Below are 20384 nucleotides of genomic sequence, written 5' to 3'. Positions count from 1 at the left end.
ACTGCGCGCTATCCCAGGATCACTGGGGTCACGATATCTATCTCTTGAGCCGTGAACACTGTTTATAGGTCAGCGATAAATCTTTCCCCTCACTTTTTGGCCCTCCTGTCAGTCTTCTGGCAGTGGAAACTGAGTAAAGAAATTACTAGTGCTTCGGAGACTACTGAATGCTTTACATCTACACAATCATAGCAGGAAATGAAGTTGATGCACGATGTCTTTGTCCCATGGAGATTGCTCAGTTTTGCCTGTTTTGTTCCCTCCAGAAACCCGAGTAGTTCGTTTCTACAAATACCATACTAGCCACCCTTAGCATAGTAAATGAGCTAATCTTGGATCAGGATTTTTTTTATTACTTACCCCACCGTCCCTAACCCTCCCTCACCCTTAACCCTCACCCCTACTTCCGACTCACTCACGTGACTAGTACCACCTTCCCTCGGACCAAGACAACGCTGCAGGGAAAATGGCGACTGCGGGAGAGGAAGCTTCTCACGAAGAATCCAACGAAAATCAGGCTCATCCTGAAGGTACGAGGGCTGAAATTTATGTTTTTCTTATCCTTGTTTTCAAAGAAGGTTTTTTCTCATTACTTTGTGGCTCCTCTTTACCACAACTTCGAATACTGCAGCGTGTTTGTGTACGGCCGTTCAATGATCTTTCTAGTTCGACCTTCGATCTGTTAACTGTGTTTGTTTGCAATGGAATTCAGGGGGTAACGCTGCTAGCACTACGGCAGTTGATGCTGATGCGGAAATGCCTGAAACGAAAGAAAATGGAGAGGCTGCAGTTAGTCAAGAGAATTCTTCTGATACTACTCAAGATGAAGTTGTCAATGAACAGGAACTTAAATACTGGAAAGCTGTCAAGGAAAATCCGGCGGACTTCACTAGCTGGACATATCTCCTACAGTTTGTGGAGCAAGAGGTATGTTTTAAACACTTCTACTTTTGCTCTGATCTTGATCACTTGGAAAAAGCAATTGTTGTTAAATTTTATTAGCAGCTGTTTTACATAATACTTTCGATTTTTGAGCACGTTTTGCGAATTCTGACAAATCGTTCTCTTTGTCTAGGATAATTTTAGCCCTTTACTTGGATAAAACCATGCAAGTCAGCGTTTGTAGAAACTTCTGTTGGAGGTTATTTCTTGTTGATTATTTTTCCAGCCTGCACTTTGTTTTGACATCAAAAGCCCATTAATTGCTGCTAACTTGGCAATTGATGTGTTTTTCTTACTTTAGAACAAGCTCTCTTCAGCCAGGCAAGCTTTTGATGCTTTCTTCAAGCGTTATCCCTATTGCTATGGTTACTGGAAGAAGTACGCAGACATGGAGAGAAAGAATGGAAACATAGAAAATGCCAAAGAGGTAAGAAATGAAATTTCTTGAAGCTAATTTCAACTTTTGATTGGCAATTTTGGACAATGGCATCAAAATGATTTGCCTTGAGTTCTGCCTTTGCTTCCCAACTACAACGGTGGCTTTGTATCTTCAGTCGAACGGTAGCAGCTTTCTTGTTCCTGAGAACCCGCTGGCAAGGACACCTTGTCACATGTAGTAAAATAGTGGAGAATTGGTCTAGCCACAATTGGAGGTGGTCTCTGATCTGTTAATCACTAGATTACTGTTTGAAAACTAGTCTCTATGTTGACAGGCCTTGTATATTTCTCTTTCCAGGTGTTTGAAAGGGCCATTGCTGCAATCCCTCTAAGTGTGGATTTGTGGGTACATTATCTGAACTTTGCTTCTCTGACTACCAAGGGTCAACTTGATGGCCCACAGCTCATGCGAAGGTAACTTTGATCTGTACAGTTAATCCGTACTTTTGTACTGATATTGACAGTCTATCTGTTCTCCAGGAGTACCACTTTCATCTCAAGACATGACAGGCATCAAATATAAATGGTTGAAATCCTAGAGATGAGCGCACACCAAAGGATTATTCACCGTTGATGAGTGTGTTTGTTTTCAAACTTTAAAAAGTTTTGTTTTTGAATTTCTGAATTTCATTTTGGCAGTAAATCTAACCCCCATAATTTGTTGTGCCATGTGTTTCTTGTTAGTAACTCTCCAGTTAGGGTGGTAGTGTGCATCGCAACCCATGCTGGCCTCAGGCAGGTCATTATTGGTATGGGGTACTTTCTGATGGAAAAGGTATTTTTTATAGTTCAGTCCTCTTTTTAACATTTTTAAATCTACAAGTCATGTTCTATCTCCTGTAGGATCAGTTTCCATTTTTTTGTGGTTCTTTTGTTGCTTTGTAGTTTATTTGAGCGAGCTGTTTCTACTGCTGGTGATGAATTCCGAGCAGACAAGCTATGGGATGCTTACATCGAATGGGAAAAAAGCCAGGGCCAGCTGCAAAGAGTGACTGCCCTGTATGATAAAGTCTTCACAGTCCCAACACAGAATTACACCCAACATTTTGAAAAGTAAGAACTTCCACCACCAGATATCAGTTTTCAAAGTTATCAGATTCAGATATCAGTTTTCCATCAGCCTTTCCTCTTTTAGCCTGCAAAAACATCCGTTTCTCCTCGCTCTTCGCTGCTGGGGACGTTTTGCACTCTGCGCGAAACGTTCCCAGTGGCGAAGAGTGTGGAGAAATGGATGTTTTCGCAGGCTATTCCTCTTTTAGAAAAAAGTCCTGTCCAGTAGTCTGGAACAAGAAGACATTGTTACTAGGAAAGTAACCTTTGTAGCTGACTTTCCCAGTGGGTAGCAGTCTAGGCAAATCATACTCTAAAGAAAATGATTAACTAGGAGGAGCAAGAAGTGGCTATGGGCAGGCAAAATACAAGAGCCACTTGCCCAAAGGACAAGCTTAAAAGTTGTTTTTTTTCTGTACAAAGTCCCATGTGCTGTGGAAGAGCCAAGTGGCTGCAAGCTTTTCTCTTTCTTTCTTGCTCTGGAAAGCAAAGAAATGGGATAATTTAAAATAAATAAGCCTGCATAGCTTCATAGGCACAGTCACATGACTAGTAACTCTAAAGGGGCTATTAGCTAAATAAAGCATTTCTACCATTTTAGCATTATTGTTTTGGTCTAGTGAGTTCAATAATAATTGAAAACTGCTTTTATGAGATGTTATTCATGACTGTATAATCTGTTTCCAGGTTTAAGCAGCACATCAACTCTAACCCCATAGCCGCAGTACTATGTACAGAAGAATTACTGAAGCTCAGAGCTGAAGTGGCAGCAGCTCCTCCTGGGGTAACTACTGCAGAAGCTGAGCCTCTGATCAGCGTGGCTACAACCTCAACACATCCACCAGGTAAAAATACCATGTTCATGTCCTATCAGAAGCCATTAAAATTTACTTTAAATAGGGACTACTCTTTCCTGAGAAAACATTTATGATTACTGTTATTTTACAGAGTGCAGTGATTTTGTTACAAATAGTTATGGTGAGTCCTGGGACTCGTCTTGTGGAAAATTATGAGTCCCAGTCCAGAACCACTGAGTCCCAGTTCAAAAAACAATGACTCCTAAATTGAAAAAGCTTGGGCCTCCATTTAACCAGGTAGTCTGAGTCCAAAACTCTGTATTACAGTTTACTGAAAGCACAACAGAGACTAAAAGAAACATGTGTCATTAAACAATAGCCTCGAGAACAGCCACCAAAATCACAAAAACAGGATATTCTACGAAAACACCTTAAGTGCGATTGATCTATCTTTGTGTCCTACATGGACTCATGCCATGAATTATGTTGTGTCTTTGAGGATTTTTATGTGTCAGGGAGATAGGACGCAGAGATAACAAAATCACCAAGAGTGATGATAAAGGGATGATGTGGCAACTTTACTAGTAAATGTGTCTGTTCAGTGACTGTTTGCTCAGTCCCTGTTGCCTATAACAACTGTAGTCGTCTGCTTTTATTTGACCACTGCTCTTTTGGTGGGTAGAGGTAAAGCAGATCTACTTCCATTTGTTTTGATTCCACATAAACTCTTTGCTGTGTTGACATGGAAAATAGAATGCAGGGAAGGGGTTAGGGAGAATTGGAACAGCAAGGATATTACGATTAGAAAATAAAAGCACATAGCAGGTGTTAGGCAACTTGAGTTGACTACAGAATTGCAGACAGGTGGTGTAATGAAGTTGTTCTAATTTTAGATGTTTGTTAACTATCTGCTATAGGTGTAGATGGAGACTCAGAAGCTGATGAAGTTGCACCAGGTACAGAGAACCTGTCTGCTCCTGGAGCAGAAAGCTCCGTCTCTGCACAGGTGAGGCACATGGTTAAATTGTATGCTTTGTCTCTAGGTACCATGATCAATTTGGATTGATTGTTAGCTTTTTACAAAGCTACAGTGTACCATAAATGCTAGCTCTTAAAACACTAGGGCTTCTAGGCATTCACTCAGTGCAATTATTTTAGTCGCCAGTTTTTTTTTCTACTTGACATGGCAGCCAAAACGGTTGCAGCTTAGAGCACTGTTTTTAATTAGTACTCTGTATTCTTGCTAGAATGATGCTGAGACCGTTGCCATCCGAGAGAAAGTAATAGCAGCTAGACAGAAGGTGTTCAATGCTTTGGAAGAGGAGGTGCGAAAAAGATGGCCATTTGAAGAAGCCATTAAAAGGCCCTACTTTCATGTTAAGCCATTAGAACGTGTCCAACTTAAGAACTGGAGGGAATACCTCGACTTTGAACTTAGCAATGGGGATCATAGAAGAGTTGTTATTCTCTTTGAACGTTGCGTAATCGCATGTGCATTGTATGAAGACTTTTGGCAAAGATTTGCCACTTACATGGAGGGACATGGTGTTGAAAAATGTCGACATGTCTATGAGAGAGCCTGTACGATACATCTGCCAAGGAAACCTTCTATTCATTTAGCGTGGGCTGCATTTGAAGAACAACAAGGTGAGATGACAGATTTTAAAGGATGTGTATTTATAAGTCAATGCCACTCAGGATTATGAGTAACCTGCAATCAGCCCATCCTTCTTCCCTTTTGTTTGTTAACAGCAAGCTTAGGTTAGCTAGGTCTTAAAACACAAAAATAAACACTTTTTAGTGAATCAAGTCAACAATGCACAGGGAAAAACCTCGACAGCTGCTGAGGACGAGTTGTTATTCGTCTTCAGTAACTTTTTCTTGCTTGGATCAGGCAGAATTTAATTTGAGGAGCATTCACCGCTTGCCTGGACAGTAGATAAATTCAACTAGCTGCCTTTGTTACAAACTGCTTAAATTTCCAGTAAAATCTGACACAATAACACAAAATAATGATGACAGATGCCTTGTTTAGGTGGCAGCAGACCACTCGTGAAATAAAAGTATCGGGCGTCTTTTTTCCCCCCTTTCTTCGAAAAAAAAGGGCTAGATTATAGGTGTAACTTAAACATATTTCAAACCTTATATTTTCAATAGCCATCATGAATTATTCCATAGAATAGTTCTAAATAACTGAAATTAATCTAAGTAGGGTTAGAATGTAGCTTAATATCATATTTTTCCGCAAGGAAATTTCGGTGTATTTTCTTTCTTTTCATTGACTTGTTCATGACAATAGATTCATTGTATGAGTGTGAGCAATGAACATGCTGTTTGTGTTTCCAGGAAATGCTGGCAAGGCATCTGAGATCCTTGCTGAATTGGACAAGGGAGTACCAGGGATAATTATGGTAAAGCTAAGAAGAATAAATCTTGAAAGAAGAAGAGGAAACACTGATGCTGTGTCTGGGTTATATGAAGAAGCTATGATTGAGACAAGTGATCAGGAACTTGCAACATTTTTTGCCATTAGATATGCAAGATTCTTAGCTAAGGTATTAAGGTGACCCTCTGTTGTTTGTACACATGCCATTGTTTTAAGTTGTGCGCATATATTTGGGATACATACATGTAGTTTCTAAGACTGGTTTTTTTTAGCATAAAAATGGAACGTTAATTTGATATTGGCCTTTGTTGTATACTGGTCACCTGCCTCAACCCTAGGGATTTGTTTTCCAACCCTGTGGCTGTAGGCTTCTCTCCTGCCGCTGCCACCTATATTGGATAATGAGTAGACCTTGTGGTTGAAGTTGATTGGTAACTTGGTTATTAGATTTTTTTGTATCATTGTAGGTCTCGGGTGATGTTGAAAAGGCCCGGACAGTACTGAAAGGCGCTTTGGAGAAAGACAAGGTAAGATTGATGTTTTGATCATCAGTGTTGCTTCCTGAAGACATGTTTTATCAGGTTTTATTGCAAGTAGAGCGGGCAACCTTTGCTAGTGATTACGTCTGCCCTGTGACTCTTCACTCGTTCCCTGTTGCCAACAGTAAAAAGCATAAAGCAATGTCCTGCTGATTCTCATTGGTTATTTTGAGACAATCTTTTGCTATCTGCAACAGTGTTGACCGTGACTTTCCATATTTTCATTTATTTTAAGTTTAAATTATTTCGAAGTTTTATTTTTATTTTAGAAGCTACACATTTGTGCTTCACTGAAAAGCACGGAGAATGGTTTTCTGGTTCATTTTTGTGGCTTTTAAAGATGATTATGAAACCCTTATTTGAGAAGCCCTTAACTGTCATTACCTTGACCACTTTTTCTGGTGGAAAAGATCTTCTATTCAAAGCTTTGATCAGTGCTCTTAAAGGTTAAGCATGAACCCTGGACTTGCATCTTAAAATTTAGCAGTCACTGGGCAGTGAGGGCAGTCTTTGTTCCTACCCCACTTTTAAAATTTGTCTTTAATTTCTTAACTGTGCATAGGGTAACAAGAGACTATACCTCCAGCTGTTGGACCTGGAACTAAGTACTTACCCAGTAAATGAAGAAAAAATTGAGGAAGTATTTGACCTAGTCAAGGACAGTGAATTGGATTTAGAAACAAAGCAAGGATTTTCCCAGCGAAGAGTTGAGTTTCTTGAAGATTTCAGCAGTGATATTTCAAAAATAACGGCAGCTCAGGAGAATCATGCCAAGTTGTACAAAGGCAAGTCTGCTTTGATCTCCTTGAGCAGCAGAAAGAGATCACAAGAAGTGGATGGGTAAGTTCTCAAACTAGCTAGTACAACTGCATAGTACTGCGTAGTAATATTTTTCTCACAGTTTCTCAGCAACTATCTGGCAACCTACCGCTAGTGGATGTGTCATATCCATGACTTTTCACTCGTTCCCTGTTGCCAAGAGAAATTGCATAAATTGCAATTCTGAAGCTCCCCTGTCTTTGGGGGTTGAATTTTGTTGCGATGTGCTACAATAATCCTTGTTTTAATTATGTTAAATTGGGTTGATACAAACAGCACATAATGCTCCTGTGCATTATGTGCTTTTTAACACACAATGTCTTGGTAGTGATCTGCTTTGTATTATTTATTAAAACCTTACCCTCAATTTAAATACCAAGGTTGTTCTCTGAGAAAAATGATTATCGGTTGTCAAAAAGTTCTGCACCTATGAAATCTAGGGTGCTTAGCATTATGTAACGTGTACTTCTGGTACAAAATTGAAGATTTTCCTGACAGCCTCCTTAAGACAATGCAAGTCACTAGGTGACCATGAGTACTGCTATAGCACAGCTCTGAATAAGAGTATAACTTCTGCAACGCAATGTTCTCCACGGGCAATTGATAAGAAATCGCTAATTTTTGGTCGATCATTCCCTTTATTTTCAAGACCTTTATATTTGATTATGCAATGACATTTTCTTACAGGAAATAAGATGCTGTTAATTTAGTGACAGATGCTTTCAATTTATATTATAGCTCAGATATAAAATCCAAGATGGCCAAAACTGAAGAAGTAGCAGCAGACAGCAGCCAGCAGGTGGCAAGTGGAGCATTGACTGATGTCGGGGCTTATGACCCTTCCTACTCATCAGCTGCTGCCTACACAGCAGCTGCTTCTGCTTACAGCTATGCCACACCTCAGAGCCAGTGGGCAGCTTATTCTGCGGCTCACCCAGTAAGATCTTATATTGAATGAACTTTATGTATTTTGGTCTGTTAATTCTTATCACCGTAAATCCTCTGTTAAGCTTAACTTTCTTCCCCTGAAAAGGGAGGGTTTATTGGGGGGGGGGGGGGGGCACTTAACAGAGGATTTACAGTAACAATGAAGAGTTTCCTTTCATTGGCAACCTTTGCTAGTGAACATGTCTGATCAGTGACTGTTTGCTCGTTCCCTGTTGCCAATAGCAACTGTACTGTTCTGCTATCCATTGATCTCTGCTCTTATGATGAGCAGACTGATAAAGCAGATGTACTGCCATTCCTTCCAAAAGCTCTGTTTTCTTCATAGAACACTTTCATGTACAAGTGACTTCCCTTTAAAGACCCTTTTATTCCCAAGCCATTTGTTGAAGTTTAACTTTTTAAGTCTTCTGATTTAACCCTGTGGTGTGACTATTCAAATTGTGCATTTTTTCTATTTTGGCTTTCAGTCCTCCCATTTTCCTTGTAGCAAAATTCCTCATGAATATGTTGTTGTCATTTGTTCCAGAATGCTTACACTTACAGTCAGTGGTATCAACAGTATGGGGCAGCATATGGACATGCACACCAGACTGCCACACAATAGAAAATGCTTGCAGGCATGCACTGTTGACAGACTACACATCAGTTATAGCTCGGACGGCGAAAAACCAGACAGCAAAGTTTGTTGCATGTTTTGCCGTGTCAGAATTTTACAACTGCATTGGTGTCCAAGCCAGTTTTGGTTCACTAGGTGAAAGCTACACAGTCAGCTGTCATGTGTCACACATCTTAGAACAATGAACAGTGAAAACGTCTAGTTTATAGCAGGGGCAAACTATCAGGGCTCTTTATATTGTTCGGTAAACAATACTTCTAGTTGTTTGGTCCCATGGCTGTAATTTGGTAGCTTATGCTAGCAGTGTTGACTACTATGTAAGGATACAAGGTCTGGCTGTTTGTTCTAGATGTCACAGAAAGTTGCCTTGGCCCTCAAAACAAACTTAAAGTAAAGTGTTGAAAGCAGCATTATTTATTCCAGGTAAAAACTAGAAACTATTGGAACGTTCATGACTGTAGAGGCTGCTTCTGATTTTTCAAATAAAAAAAATTATCTTTGAAGTTTGTGTTTATGAGAATAATAATTTTTAGTTTTATTCCTACTATGCCTTATGGAGACAGACAGGGAAGTAACAACACGGAACTTTGTTTCTGACAATTTGCAGCTCAATAAACTAAGAGAATAGATACTAGCTTTGGGCACAGTGACTTCTGGAAGTGCTTTGTTGGATAATATTATTATGATTGGTTGATGGGAATCTTAGGCAAGTACTAACCAATTGTTTACTGTCATTCCAAACAATCCCAGAAATCACTGTTACAAAGCTTGTACCTTTCTCCTGCTAGTTTATGAAGTGGTCAATTATAGTCATAAAAAGACAGCATTGTTTTTGAAATTGAATCCAATTGAAGCAAGAAATGACCACTGCCTGGGTCTACCCTCAGTGGAAGGGATGGACAGCAAATGTTACTGCTTTTCCAAACTAAAAAAATGCCCCAATTTTTTTGTTAACGCCTTTAATATGGCAATCAGGTGCCACGTATGATGTATAGTTATTTCTCCTGGTTTAATTTTCATAAGTTAAGAAATTGAAAGCAAACTTTTATCTGACTCAGGTTCAATGTTACAAAATCGTACAACAATGACAACCTGCTACAGTATCTGTTGCGTGTGTTTTTTATGATGATGTTAAATTTGACATTCAATATAATGAAGAAAAAAATTAAGATTGCCTCTTGCTACTGAGGCACTTTTTACAAAACTGACACCCATGAGCAAAGAAGTTGTCCAAAACTTTGGTCCAAAGTTATTTAAGAATTTTTCACATTGCCATATTATATCGTTATACTAGGTTACATTATAATTTTTATTTCTCTAAAATGTCATGGATAACATGCATTAGTTTAGCTTTCATAGCTGGTGATTATGTTGGGGAGGTGTAATGTTTCACGTATTTAAAAGGCCAATTTTAACAACGAGCATCAGAAGCATGTCCAACCGAGCACATCGTAAACATCAAACACACTGCGAATGTGCAAAGTATGGGATATAACAGGAGGGGCAGTGGAGAGCGAGGTGACTTTGTGCCCATTTCAGGGTTGTCAGAAAGTTTTGAAGTAGACAGCTGAGTTGTCAAAGTAAGCGGCCAGTCCAGGGATATTTTATTTAAGAAACACCATCCATAAAGAAATGCCAAGCAGAGTACATGGCTGATACCTAACCAAGTAGGTGGCAATTTTCGCCGGCAGCCAGCCACTTTTGACAACTCTTCCATTTGCATGTTAGTCAGACAACTGCAAGATACACAGGCTAACCTTACTTGGGAAATAAATGCAAGGCAGGACCTCTGTGCACTATTTTAGTTATTATAACTATTATTTTTTAACGTACAGTGATCATAATAATCATGAATGTTTATTATCTATTTCCTGAACACTCAAGAGTAGAAGAAGGGTAACTGTTTCATTGCTTGTACTAATCAAGTTGCTGTCACGCCATTCTCATTGGTTGCTTTCCAGATCATGTGCACATAGTATGCAGGAAGCTCAACTTTTCCAAGTGGTTCAAAGTCACCAAAAACTTCATGCCTTACTTCCTCACCAAAAATGTCCTTGAGAAGGCTGCTGAAGGTTTTCAGGCGAAGTGGACAGTACGACAGACGGAATTTGCTGCAAATGATTATAACATCTGTCAATAATAAATAATAATACCTAAGATACATCTATTTTATTTTAAATTATGATATTCAGCACAAGGAGGAAAACCGAAAAGATTCAGCTGTTGCTGATTACAAACTTCCACTTTCCAAACCAACCCATCTATAGATAATTTATTTTACCTGACTTCTCCATCAGCTGACTTCCTTTTCTTTGCTTTTGGCTCTTCTCCCTCTTCCATAAAATCTTCTGATGCTTTGGAGGGGTCAACGGTGTAGTCCAGAGTTATCATACTTTCTCTACCATCCACGTACAGTACAGAGGTCTTGATGCCTTCAATGCAGTCACTCTACAATCAGACAAAAAAATGATTATTATTCTCTGTATTATAGAATCCACTCATGATGACGTGCAGTTTATTTGTAATGACTTGGCCAACTGTGCAGTTGGAGTGATGGACTCGCAGTCCACAGGACTCAATTTCATTACAACTCAAATTTTATCTCTGAGACAAATGGCCAAGAAAGAAGAATTAATATCACAATTATATTATCACAGCATCCCTAAACACTCCCTCTGTACCCATACCTGGCTTTGAGACCTCCCATTACCCTCTTGTACTGAAATTGCCACATTTAGGGAAAGTTCATTTAATATGACAAAGGGGGGGGGGGGGGGGATGAAGATATTGAAACTCGAAGCTTGAAATTTTAGCAGCCCCCTTCGCTAGCGGTTCAATTTTTTAGGAGCCCCCTCCTTGGTAGTTGAAAAAATTTCAGAGCCCCCCTCCCCCTCCTCCTTCAATTCCTTTGCTCCCCGAAAAAAGATCGCTAGACTGTATTAAATATATTTACCGTTATTGTCTTCAATGGTTTATACTATGACAAACTTGAGATACAGTTGTGATACAATTTTCTAAAGCATTTTTGGGATGAACAAGAGTGTAATAATTACTGAAACTACATTTGTTATATCTGTAAACCACGTGATATAGCTGAGTTGCACAGGTCATTAAATTGTTGAGTTGAAAACCATCCGATCTGTATGATGATGTCATGTGTTGGTTTTGAAGTATACAAATTTTCGGGCCCCCCCTCCTAGCTCAACAATTTTTTCAGAGCCCCCCCTTCGGGTGTCTAAAAGTTTTCGGAGCCCTCCCTCAATATCTTCATCCCCCCCCCCTTGTCATATTAAATGAACTTTCCCTTATCCCTGCAAGCACATTGAAATATACAAACTCACATTGTAGTATAAATTCTTTGAGGGGGCTTTGCCAGTATCGAGAATGGCATCATAATTCCGGTGATCAATAAAGAGCACTCCGCCTGGTTTCAACATATCTTTGAAGTTCTCAATCGCCAGTTTCTGATTACTAAGATCTCCTTGAAAGTCTGGCAAGTGGGCAAATGAATTGCCAAGGCAGATAACGGCATCAAATCCTCCTTCAGGTACTGTAATCTGAGTTTCTTGCAAGGACAGCCAGTTACCCTCTTCAATTTCTGGAAGAAAAGTTACAAGTTAGTAGCCACAAGTGTCCTCACATCTTACATAAATAATATATCCATTTTATTATGCAGCTTCTCTATCTCAAATGCAAGATTTTTCACCACTCAGAAATTAAGGATTTTTTAGGAAAACCATAAAAAAGGGCATTGATCTGGAAAAATCCAAGGGCATTCACATAAAATTTAAATGTTTAAAACCTCTTATAATACTCTACAACTACCGCTGCTGACATGCTATATTATTGTGGAAACGGTTAATGGTGTCATGCATGATCTGAAGTGTTAATTGGAGAATGTTTCCTCTATAACATGAACAGAATCATGGCACCAATCATCATAATACTGATGAGAACTTACCCCAGTTATCAAAAGCTTCCTCTTTCCGACGCTGCCAGCGAATCTTCCATGCCTGTTTTAACATTTTATCACTGGCATCTGTGCTTGTCACCTTAAAGTTGTTTTCAACCAGCATTATGGAATCAACCCTTAAGCAAAACAAGAGAGCGAGGGTCAAAAAGTTAATGTTCTGTAAAATGCGCCTGATCAAAATATCATATGGTGTCATGTATCAGCAAAAACTGCCAGGAGTGTAGTCTTAATGACTCCAAAAAAAATTAAGAGAAAAAATTAGAGTGTTGTTGTCGTATGGTGATAGCCAGAATCCAGTCTGATCTGTTTCAAATGTTTTGGTGAGTAATGATCACTAAACAATAAATATTATCAAAAATTATTAAGGATTTGGACTGCTGTTCTGTGCTTTGACTAACATTTACCACCTGGACTTCAGCAATATATGGTCACTATCAATCATAACAATCATAACTGCAGTTGAAATTTTTGTGTTAACAAGTTTCTCCCTAACTACTATAATCGTTAATCTAATAATCATTATGAATCAAAGATAGGAGAATGTATCAGTCTATACTTTGATCCCAAGATTAATAAAGTATTATTGATGGAAGGAAAATCCGATAGAGGTTTGAAAATTTCATGCTTCTTTACTTCATTTGTTGACTATCATTTAAATCGGTGTTTTAATTTGATATCCAGACACCTCAACATTCTAGATATCTCTTGATTTCTGTAGTACCCTGCGAGCAGTGCTTTCTCCAGGCCGGACACTACGGGAGAGTTTCTCTCCCGTAACGTCCGGCCTGGAGAAACCACTGCTCCCAGGGTATTTCTGTAGAGGCAACACCTTAGCTTTCCACATTTGATATATTTCCCCTTGAATATTAAGCCTCTGTTATTGAATTGTCCAACTCACTTCTACTAGACAGTATGTTATTCATTATCAAAAGTTACCTGAGTAGTAGGTATCCTTCCTTTTTTATCAAGCTCCAAGACTTGAAAGGAGAAGGAAGGTCAACCTTATTTGAGAAACTGGAAACATCCTGCAGTTCCGTTAGATTTTCAAATCTAGGAACTCATATTTGTCAGATAGCTATCTGTAAATAAACATCAACACCAGAGGAAATTTAAGAAACATATGCTACAAGGTGCACAGATCACTCACTCCCCACCCTATTATATTGCAAACGAAAATTTACAAAAAATAATACAACGTAACGTTGTAAACTGTAGTCAATACAAGCAATAGATTTCAGAGAAACCAGTAGAAATGACAGAACTTGCTTTAACATCGAGAAGACAATGTGAATGAAATTAGATATAGAAATCTATTTTCACTATTACACTCATTCACCACAAAAGACAAACACGGCTTCATTGTTTGAGCTCTCGTCCTTTCATCCCCACAGACCAAGGGATGCAGGCTTTCAAGAGACCCCTGTAGTGGTGAGGTAGGAGAAGCCAAAGGAGGTGTGGGAACACTGTGCAAGTCTCCATGTCCCATATATACAGTGTATGTATGTTACTATGTGTTTGTAGATATCTTTTCTCTGTCACTGAGTCTTAATTTTATTGTTTGTCACTATTTTACCTGCCTCTTTACCGGGGCCTAGCCGAAGGCTGGCACCGGTCATAAAATGCAACGCGTTTCTGTGTTTTCAAAGTTACATTGTTAGGGATATATCGCTGACTGAGATATATCGCTGGCTCGTTACTTTTGGGAGTGTTCGCTGAGATATATCGCTGGTTCAGAAATGTGAAGTGTTGAGTAGGGAGCAACAACTGTAACCATGTAAATATCAATTCGATTAGTTTGCACACGGAATGGTTTAATACGACTATATTTACCACTTATCAATAAATGATATCCCTGTCTATTGCAAAATATTGTTACAGTATTCATCCTAGAGAAGACAAAGTTTGGTGGACGTAGAACTGTGTACACTACAGGCCCATTTACACGACCGAAAAAATTGGAGCGGCCCAGATAAAAAGACGAACGGCTCCGACAAAATTCGACGTGTAAACGGTACTTGACCTGTTCCAGTTGTATCCGTTCCGTTCCTAAAAAGGTCCATAGGCGGCTATGGACCCCTTTCGGAACGGAACCGATAAAAAACGGTTCCGTACCCACATTTTTGTTTTCTTTTCAACGTGTAAACGCTGGCCCTTTTTTCGGTACCGTTCTGTTACGTTTTTTATGAGCCCGTGGTGCTCCACGCCAGTTGTTTAGCGTACATTACATGCGTGTTGGAAGAAGATCTTCGACACTCGAAAGTTAGCATACCACTGATCGTCAGAGTAAGTGCTGTATGTAAGATCAAACCAAGCGCTTCTTCTTGGAATTTGCCAGAAGCTCCTTTCGACTGTGAAGTGCGATACAAGGGCTGTTAATAGGAGAACCGTAAGCCTTGTTTTTCTCCTAATTCGGTACATTTTCTCAGAAGAACTTTGACGAATCGCACGCGCTGTCAAACGTGAATTTCGTGTTCTCTTCTTTAGAAGAAACCAGAAAAGTGCTTGTAAACCTGCATCCATGATAACTTATTAAACTTGCATGCGCCAAGCTTTGTTTATGCGTTTCAGTACCTTACAATTCGCACTCCCTACAGGAAACTTCGTCAAATATTTTTCGACAAACAATTAAAACTCATTAGGAGGAAGTCTATCACTGCTTTGCCTTATGAAGCAACAAAACAAAATATTTTCAAATAACCTTTGTCACGCAATATTTACGTTAGCGAGATGCGCAAATTCTCAACTGTTCAAAATGCAGGATTCCCTAACATTTTGTCTTTTCACATTATTCATTAGACGTTGATGTACAATTTGTATGTTTTTCTCCTTGGTATTCTTAGCTACTTTGGATTCTTGTTGCAAAGAAATATCTTATTATTATGTAATCGATCTGAACACGTGAGAAAAACTGCCTAAGGCATGGGTCGCACTTGGGAAAAGTTTTCATCTTTGCCGGCTAAAAAAACACAAAAATTCGAAACCGCAACCGGAAAAGAAAACTTTTAGTCCAACCGAGGAGGGTCGCATTAGTGGGAGTTAATAGTTTTTGCTTTGACACATTGAGAACTTAAGAACGCCAGATACCAGAAAACATTTTTCTCTTCTTCGTCCGAACCTTTGTCGAAGGATCTTTTTCCTCCATTCCCAGTTTCAGGAGGATGGGACGGATAAAGAAGACCAGAAAGTGCTTGGATGCGAATAGTGCATTTGGCTTGGAGAATAACAAACCTGTGAAGTGTTTGCTTGTCTAGACGGGAACTCAACTGGTTCGCCTTCAATAGAGCTAGTTCCCGTAAAAACCTTAAAATAGCGAAGGTTTATAAGCGAGTGAGGTCCTTGCCTGTAGAGAATTTTCCAAAAAAACTTGAAATGGCGAAGGATAGCCGAGTAGAAGCCTCTTCGCGAAGGTCTGAAAATTCGACCGCGTTTATTTAAATTGATCGTGTTTTAAATGAATCACGTTCATGACAAGGCGCTGACAGTTACCGCTGTGATTCTTATTGTTTAGCTCGAGTTTTCCAAAATCTGCCTGCCCCACCCAAGCACTACGGCGTCTTTGATGTTTTTGCCGATTTTCAAAGTTTTTTCCAACTTGAAAACTCGGGGTCGCACTTAGCAATGTCCACCGATGACAGATTTCTACCGCAAGGTAAACAAATTCTCCCAAAACTTTGCCAAGTGCGACCCATGCCTAACTTGACAGCCTAGGATCGGGAGTTGACATTATTCATTACACCTTGTTTTCATCTCTAAAGAATATTTGCAATAAAAAAGATTTTCATGTCGCCCTACAAACTTGTTGATGAAAACGACCCTTCCACGTGGGTTGCCAAGACAAAAGTGGCCCCGGTAAAATTCACGAAGTCAGTTTCTTGTTTAAATTTGAAATGATGATGTTTTATTAAAGGTCATGTTGCTTGCCAGCATTTTCTTCCATAACGAGACCTCACTGAAGTTTTTTCTACCTTGCTTATCAAGCTGAACATGCTGAAGCGTGATCAGCCAGTTTTTAAATCAGGAGCCCATGACTAGCTTCTGTTTTAAATGAAGTATGAAAGTGTGTGGATGTGTTGTTTTTTAGCTTAGCTCTGTTATTATTATTATTTAAACTTTTCTAAATAGTTTCCCAACGTTGATGTTAAAACAACTGACAGTTTTGTTGTTTCCTATCGCTGCTTAGCCTTGGCAAGAATAAAAAACCTCGTCATATTTAATTCTAAAAACAAGAAACGTAAACAGTACAGTGGCTTGCTCACTTCCTTCACGTGCCATCACGTCGCGACTCACGTTGCTCGAAAAAACCTGTATACAACCTGACGTTACCCTGGTGTAAACTAGCCTGCGAAGCGCAGACGCATTTCCGGTCGTCGCTTCTCTCCCTCCGAAAAATAGCGTCTGCGAACCCGAGCGACAAAACGATTTCCGTGACGTAAAACCTTTTGTTTTGATGTAGGCCAATCAGATCAAAGGATAGAATACAGCTCGAGTGACTCCTCGCGACCTCGCGCGCTGAAGTGTCTTGGATTTTGGAGAGAATTACCAAATACGCTTTGGAACGGGAATTTCACGACCATAACAAGGTTTCCTGCGACGTTGAATGCTGACTTCTTTATGAAGCAACTGCTTCTTAAGCTATGTATGTGATGTGGGCCTTTGGTTTCGCTTTATAAAATACGGTAGTACGTGACATAAACAAAACCTGGACAAAATAATCGCTACAGCGAAAGGAAAGCAACATAGCTTAATGACATCGCGCTCAAACTTATTTATTTCAATTTAACCAGCGCCGACAAAAGGTGGTGAATCAATTACACAGACACATCCTTGACTGATTCAGAAATCTCTAACAATCGCTCGTTAATAATTCTAGTATCGCCACAACACAATGATCTGAAAGCTTTACGGTCAAGTCGCCCGAAAGTCATCTCGCCCGAAATTTATAGTCATGTCGCCCGATATTTTGAGTCATTTCGCCCGAAATTTCATAATGCTCAAAAAGATTCTAAAATTGCTAGTCAGAGTGAAACTATGAAACTCAGGTTGTTTGTTTCGCTGTCGTTTTCATGGAGATAGTAAACCTAAAATAAATGTAGTAGTATAAACGAGGTAATTTTATAAAGAAAATAACGACTCAGGACTCCCAAAGGTGGTCGTTGGTCGTATTAACGGAGTGGTCGGATAAACGGGATTTTCAGATAAGAAAATGAGTGGGCTTTTGTTCGGGCCACAAAAAAGTGGTCGCAATAACGGGGTGGTCGTATGACAGGGTTCCACTGTATTAATTTACCCTCTTTATATATGGTTAACCGGATCAAAATTTACGTGCGACCACCTGAGGAAACAAGGAACAACAGTTACTGAACAAGTCGCGATAATTTATGCCGCGTCTGATCCTAAGGGGAATGATGCTAACACGCTTTGTTCACGTGGTTAACAATAAACAACAAAAACCGCTGTAAAAGTTTCAGGTTGTTTTTTATACAAGAAATCAAACTAAGAGAACATAATTACAACAATCTTTACTGTAGAATGAGCGGCTTACAGCTGGGCTTAGTTCATAGCAACGAACAAGGAACAACACTGAAATGAACAGTGAATGAACAGCGGTATTGGAGTCTTTGTTTAACTTCATATTTGCATAGGTTAGCGAGTCAACATTTTAGGAGTTTATTCCTTGCGATTTACTTAAGATGTTACTTTTCTTCAAGTTTATACACTCGATAAAAATTGCGGGCGACATGACTTAGGATTTCGGGCGACATGACTATGTATTACGGGCGACATAACTCTGGTTCCGGGCGATATGACTTCGGGCGAGATGACTTTCGGGTGACTTGACCGGCTTGACTGAAATATTATAAACCTGGGCCAGACCCAGCGTGAAATAAATAGTTACAGCGGTAAATAGATCATAGTCAAAATGACATTTCAGCTACGACGCTTCTACTCATCTCACAAAAAACTATGGAAATGAGAACCCTGAAAAGAACATGTATTTAAAGAAATATACCGGAGCAAATATAAAATGCTTTCGATCTGATCAAAGTTCTATCTGAACCAAGAAGCAACCACGCATGGGAAATCAATTACCACATGTCCTACCTTTCAAAGATAAAGGATATCTACTAAAAAATATCTAAAACGGCTTACGACAAACTATCGAAGAGTTCTCCAAGGCATACTTTCCTGCCAGGAACCAGAAAGGAACAGAAGCAACAAACAGCATGATGCGTCTACTGTCATTAGGACAGTTATCGTTTCGAATATGATCAAAACAACTACGTCTGATAAATCATTGACTCCGTAGGCAAATAGATGAAAAATGTCCTCTAATCTTTTCTTCGATATGAATCCTCTTGATACTTATTTCGTCAATCAGTCCCACAATCCTGGCAAATTAACTTTCGTAAACGCGTCGTTCTGAGAAAAAAGGACGGCTATACACAAGCCACGTCGTCCTTTCAATTTCGACTTGAAAACATATCCATCGCGCACGATCCTGCGAGAAGTCTCGCGAGTTAGTTCCTTGATTTTAAGAGCTAAACCGCGATTGGCTAAAAATGTTTTACGTCACGGAAATCGTTTTTTCGCTCGGGTTCGCAGACGCTATTTTTGGGAGGGAGAGAAGCGACGACCGGAAATGCGTCTGCGCTTCGCAGGCTAGGTGTGAACCGGCTTGAATACAATGTTGGTGTGTTCATATGTTTCAAATATGCCACGAATCGAAGGTTTTTGTCACGAAAAAATCGGAACAACCAAAAAATGTATCCTGTCTTTCTAGCCTAATGTTTCTTCTTTTTTGTCGGGTAAAAATCGATTGGAGATCATAAGTTACTACCTTCGTATGCTAAAACACTTAAAGCCGTAAAGAGAAAACAACAAAACTTAAGCTGTTATGAGCAACACGAGTTTTCCATTTCAGATCCTCACCAACGTGTTTTAAGTCTTAAAAGTTCGCTTTACCTACTTTATACACCAACATTTTTCTCACCCCGTGCCACAAGCGACATCCAAGATGTGTCTGATCCCGTTTTCGTTCAAAAGATTACAGAAGAACTCCCTGTATGACTCAGTTCTCTTCTTGTGTCCGCCAATATAGTGTTGCCAAACTCTTGCTGCCTTCCCATCGGCGTATTGATCGGGAATACCCGACTCTCCGATTCCAAGAGAACGGGTTCGATAGATGCTATCAACCATTGTGGACTCTTTGAACGTCCCTTCCGCCCGCAATTAAAGTGAAACGGATTTTCGTAGTTTGTATTACAGTCAAACCAAGTCAAGCGTACCCCCCAAGATTCTATCAGTGAATTGATTATTTAAAAACTGAATCCGTTAGTCGTTCCCGTAACTGATGTCAAATCAAAGCGGCATTTCTGCACGCGTAATGAGCAGTGAATATTTTACGAGAACTTCTCTGTATTTGGTCAGATTGGAAATCTTTGAATGGATTAAGCTTCTTAGAAGACATTTACATCAATTTCAGGAAAATGGAGCTGGTAGAAATTTCATAACTGCCTCGCGTGTGAATTCACGGCTCATTACACATTCAAGAATGCAAAGACAATCTGAAATCTACAACTAACAACGGATTCAACTTTTGAATAATAAATTCATTAATGGGTTCTTGGGGGGTTCGCTTGACCTGGTTTGACTGTAAGACTTTCAAGTTGTAAACAAGTGGTCAGGCAGAATGACTGGAAAGACTTGTTTTGAAGCCCTTATATGGCAATCTCTTTGTTCTATGTATGCCCTTTATGGAAAGTATAGCCTAATAAGGTGAATGACTGGGGGCGTGACCACGCAAGAAAAAATCCCGCGAAATTCTCATGACTCGAGTTTACAACGTTCAGCTGACCGTCCAAGCTGACTGATGACG

General features: G+C 39.6%; 2 protein-coding genes across 3 annotated transcripts; one reads left to right on the top strand and one right to left on the bottom strand.

Moving 5' to 3' along the window:
- The first annotated feature begins 447 nt into the window (after positions 1-447).
- LOC140942958 (pre-mRNA-processing factor 39-like) lies at positions 448-9038 on the top strand. Of its 2 annotated transcripts, none has more exons than XM_073391978.1 (13): positions 448-530; positions 713-927; positions 1244-1369; positions 1679-1794; positions 2266-2433; positions 3118-3275; positions 4145-4233; positions 4475-4874; positions 5574-5782; positions 6081-6140; positions 6715-6992; positions 7710-7908; positions 8446-9038. In XM_073391978.1, exons 1-13 carry the CDS (start codon positions 467-469, stop codon positions 8521-8523), a joined length of 2160 nt encoding a protein of 719 aa, XP_073248079.1. In that variant the 5' UTR covers positions 448-466; the 3' UTR covers positions 8524-9038. The 2 variants fall into 2 exon arrangements, with proteins under 2 accessions (XP_073248079.1, XP_073248080.1); XM_073391979.1 differs by lacking the exon at positions 448-530 and adding an exon at positions 1076-1141 and having other exon boundaries at positions 785-927.
- A 1174-nt stretch (positions 9039-10212) lies between these two features.
- Positions 10213-19765, bottom strand: LOC140942974 (glycine N-methyltransferase-like). The gene is made up of 5 exons (XM_073391997.1): positions 19500-19765; positions 12497-12624; positions 11877-12133; positions 10817-10983; positions 10213-10646 (listed from the first exon to the last, which is right to left on the bottom strand). Exons 1-5 carry the CDS (start codon positions 19703-19705, stop codon positions 10457-10459), a joined length of 948 nt encoding a protein of 315 aa, XP_073248098.1. The 5' UTR covers positions 19706-19765; the 3' UTR covers positions 10213-10456.
- Positions 19766-20384: the final 619 nt, after the last annotated feature.

This window comes from Porites lutea, chromosome 7 (genome assembly GCF_958299795.1).
Source record: "Porites lutea chromosome 7, jaPorLute2.1, whole genome shotgun sequence".
In the NCBI taxonomy this organism is placed as follows: Eukaryota; Metazoa; Cnidaria; class Anthozoa; order Scleractinia; family Poritidae; genus Porites; species Porites lutea.
Note: the sequence above shows the minus strand (reverse complement) of the source record. Positions and strands in the feature narration are given on the sequence as shown.

Coding starts and splice junctions, on each gene's coding strand:
- LOC140942958 (XM_073391978.1), top strand. CDS start 467: ATGGCGACTGCGGGAGAGGAAGCTTCTCACGAAGAATCCAACGAAAAT. Junction 1,370..1,678: donor ACATAGAAAATGCCAAAGAG/GTAAGAAATGAA, acceptor TTCTCTTTCCAG/GTGTTTGAAAGGGCCATTGC. Junction 6,141..6,714: donor GCGCTTTGGAGAAAGACAAG/GTAAGATTGATG, acceptor AACTGTGCATAG/GGTAACAAGAGACTATACCT.
- LOC140942974 (XM_073391997.1), bottom strand. CDS start 19,705: ATGGTTGATAGCATCTATCGAACCCGTTCTCTTGGAATCGGAGAGTCG. Junction 10,984..11,876: donor CAAAGAATTTATACTACAAT/GTGAGTTTGTAT, acceptor GTCTGATTGTAG/AGTGACTGCATTGAAGGCAT. Junction 10,647..10,816: donor TCAGCTGATGGAGAAGTCAG/GTAAAATAAATT, acceptor AATCATTTGCAG/CAAATTCCGTCTGTCGTACT.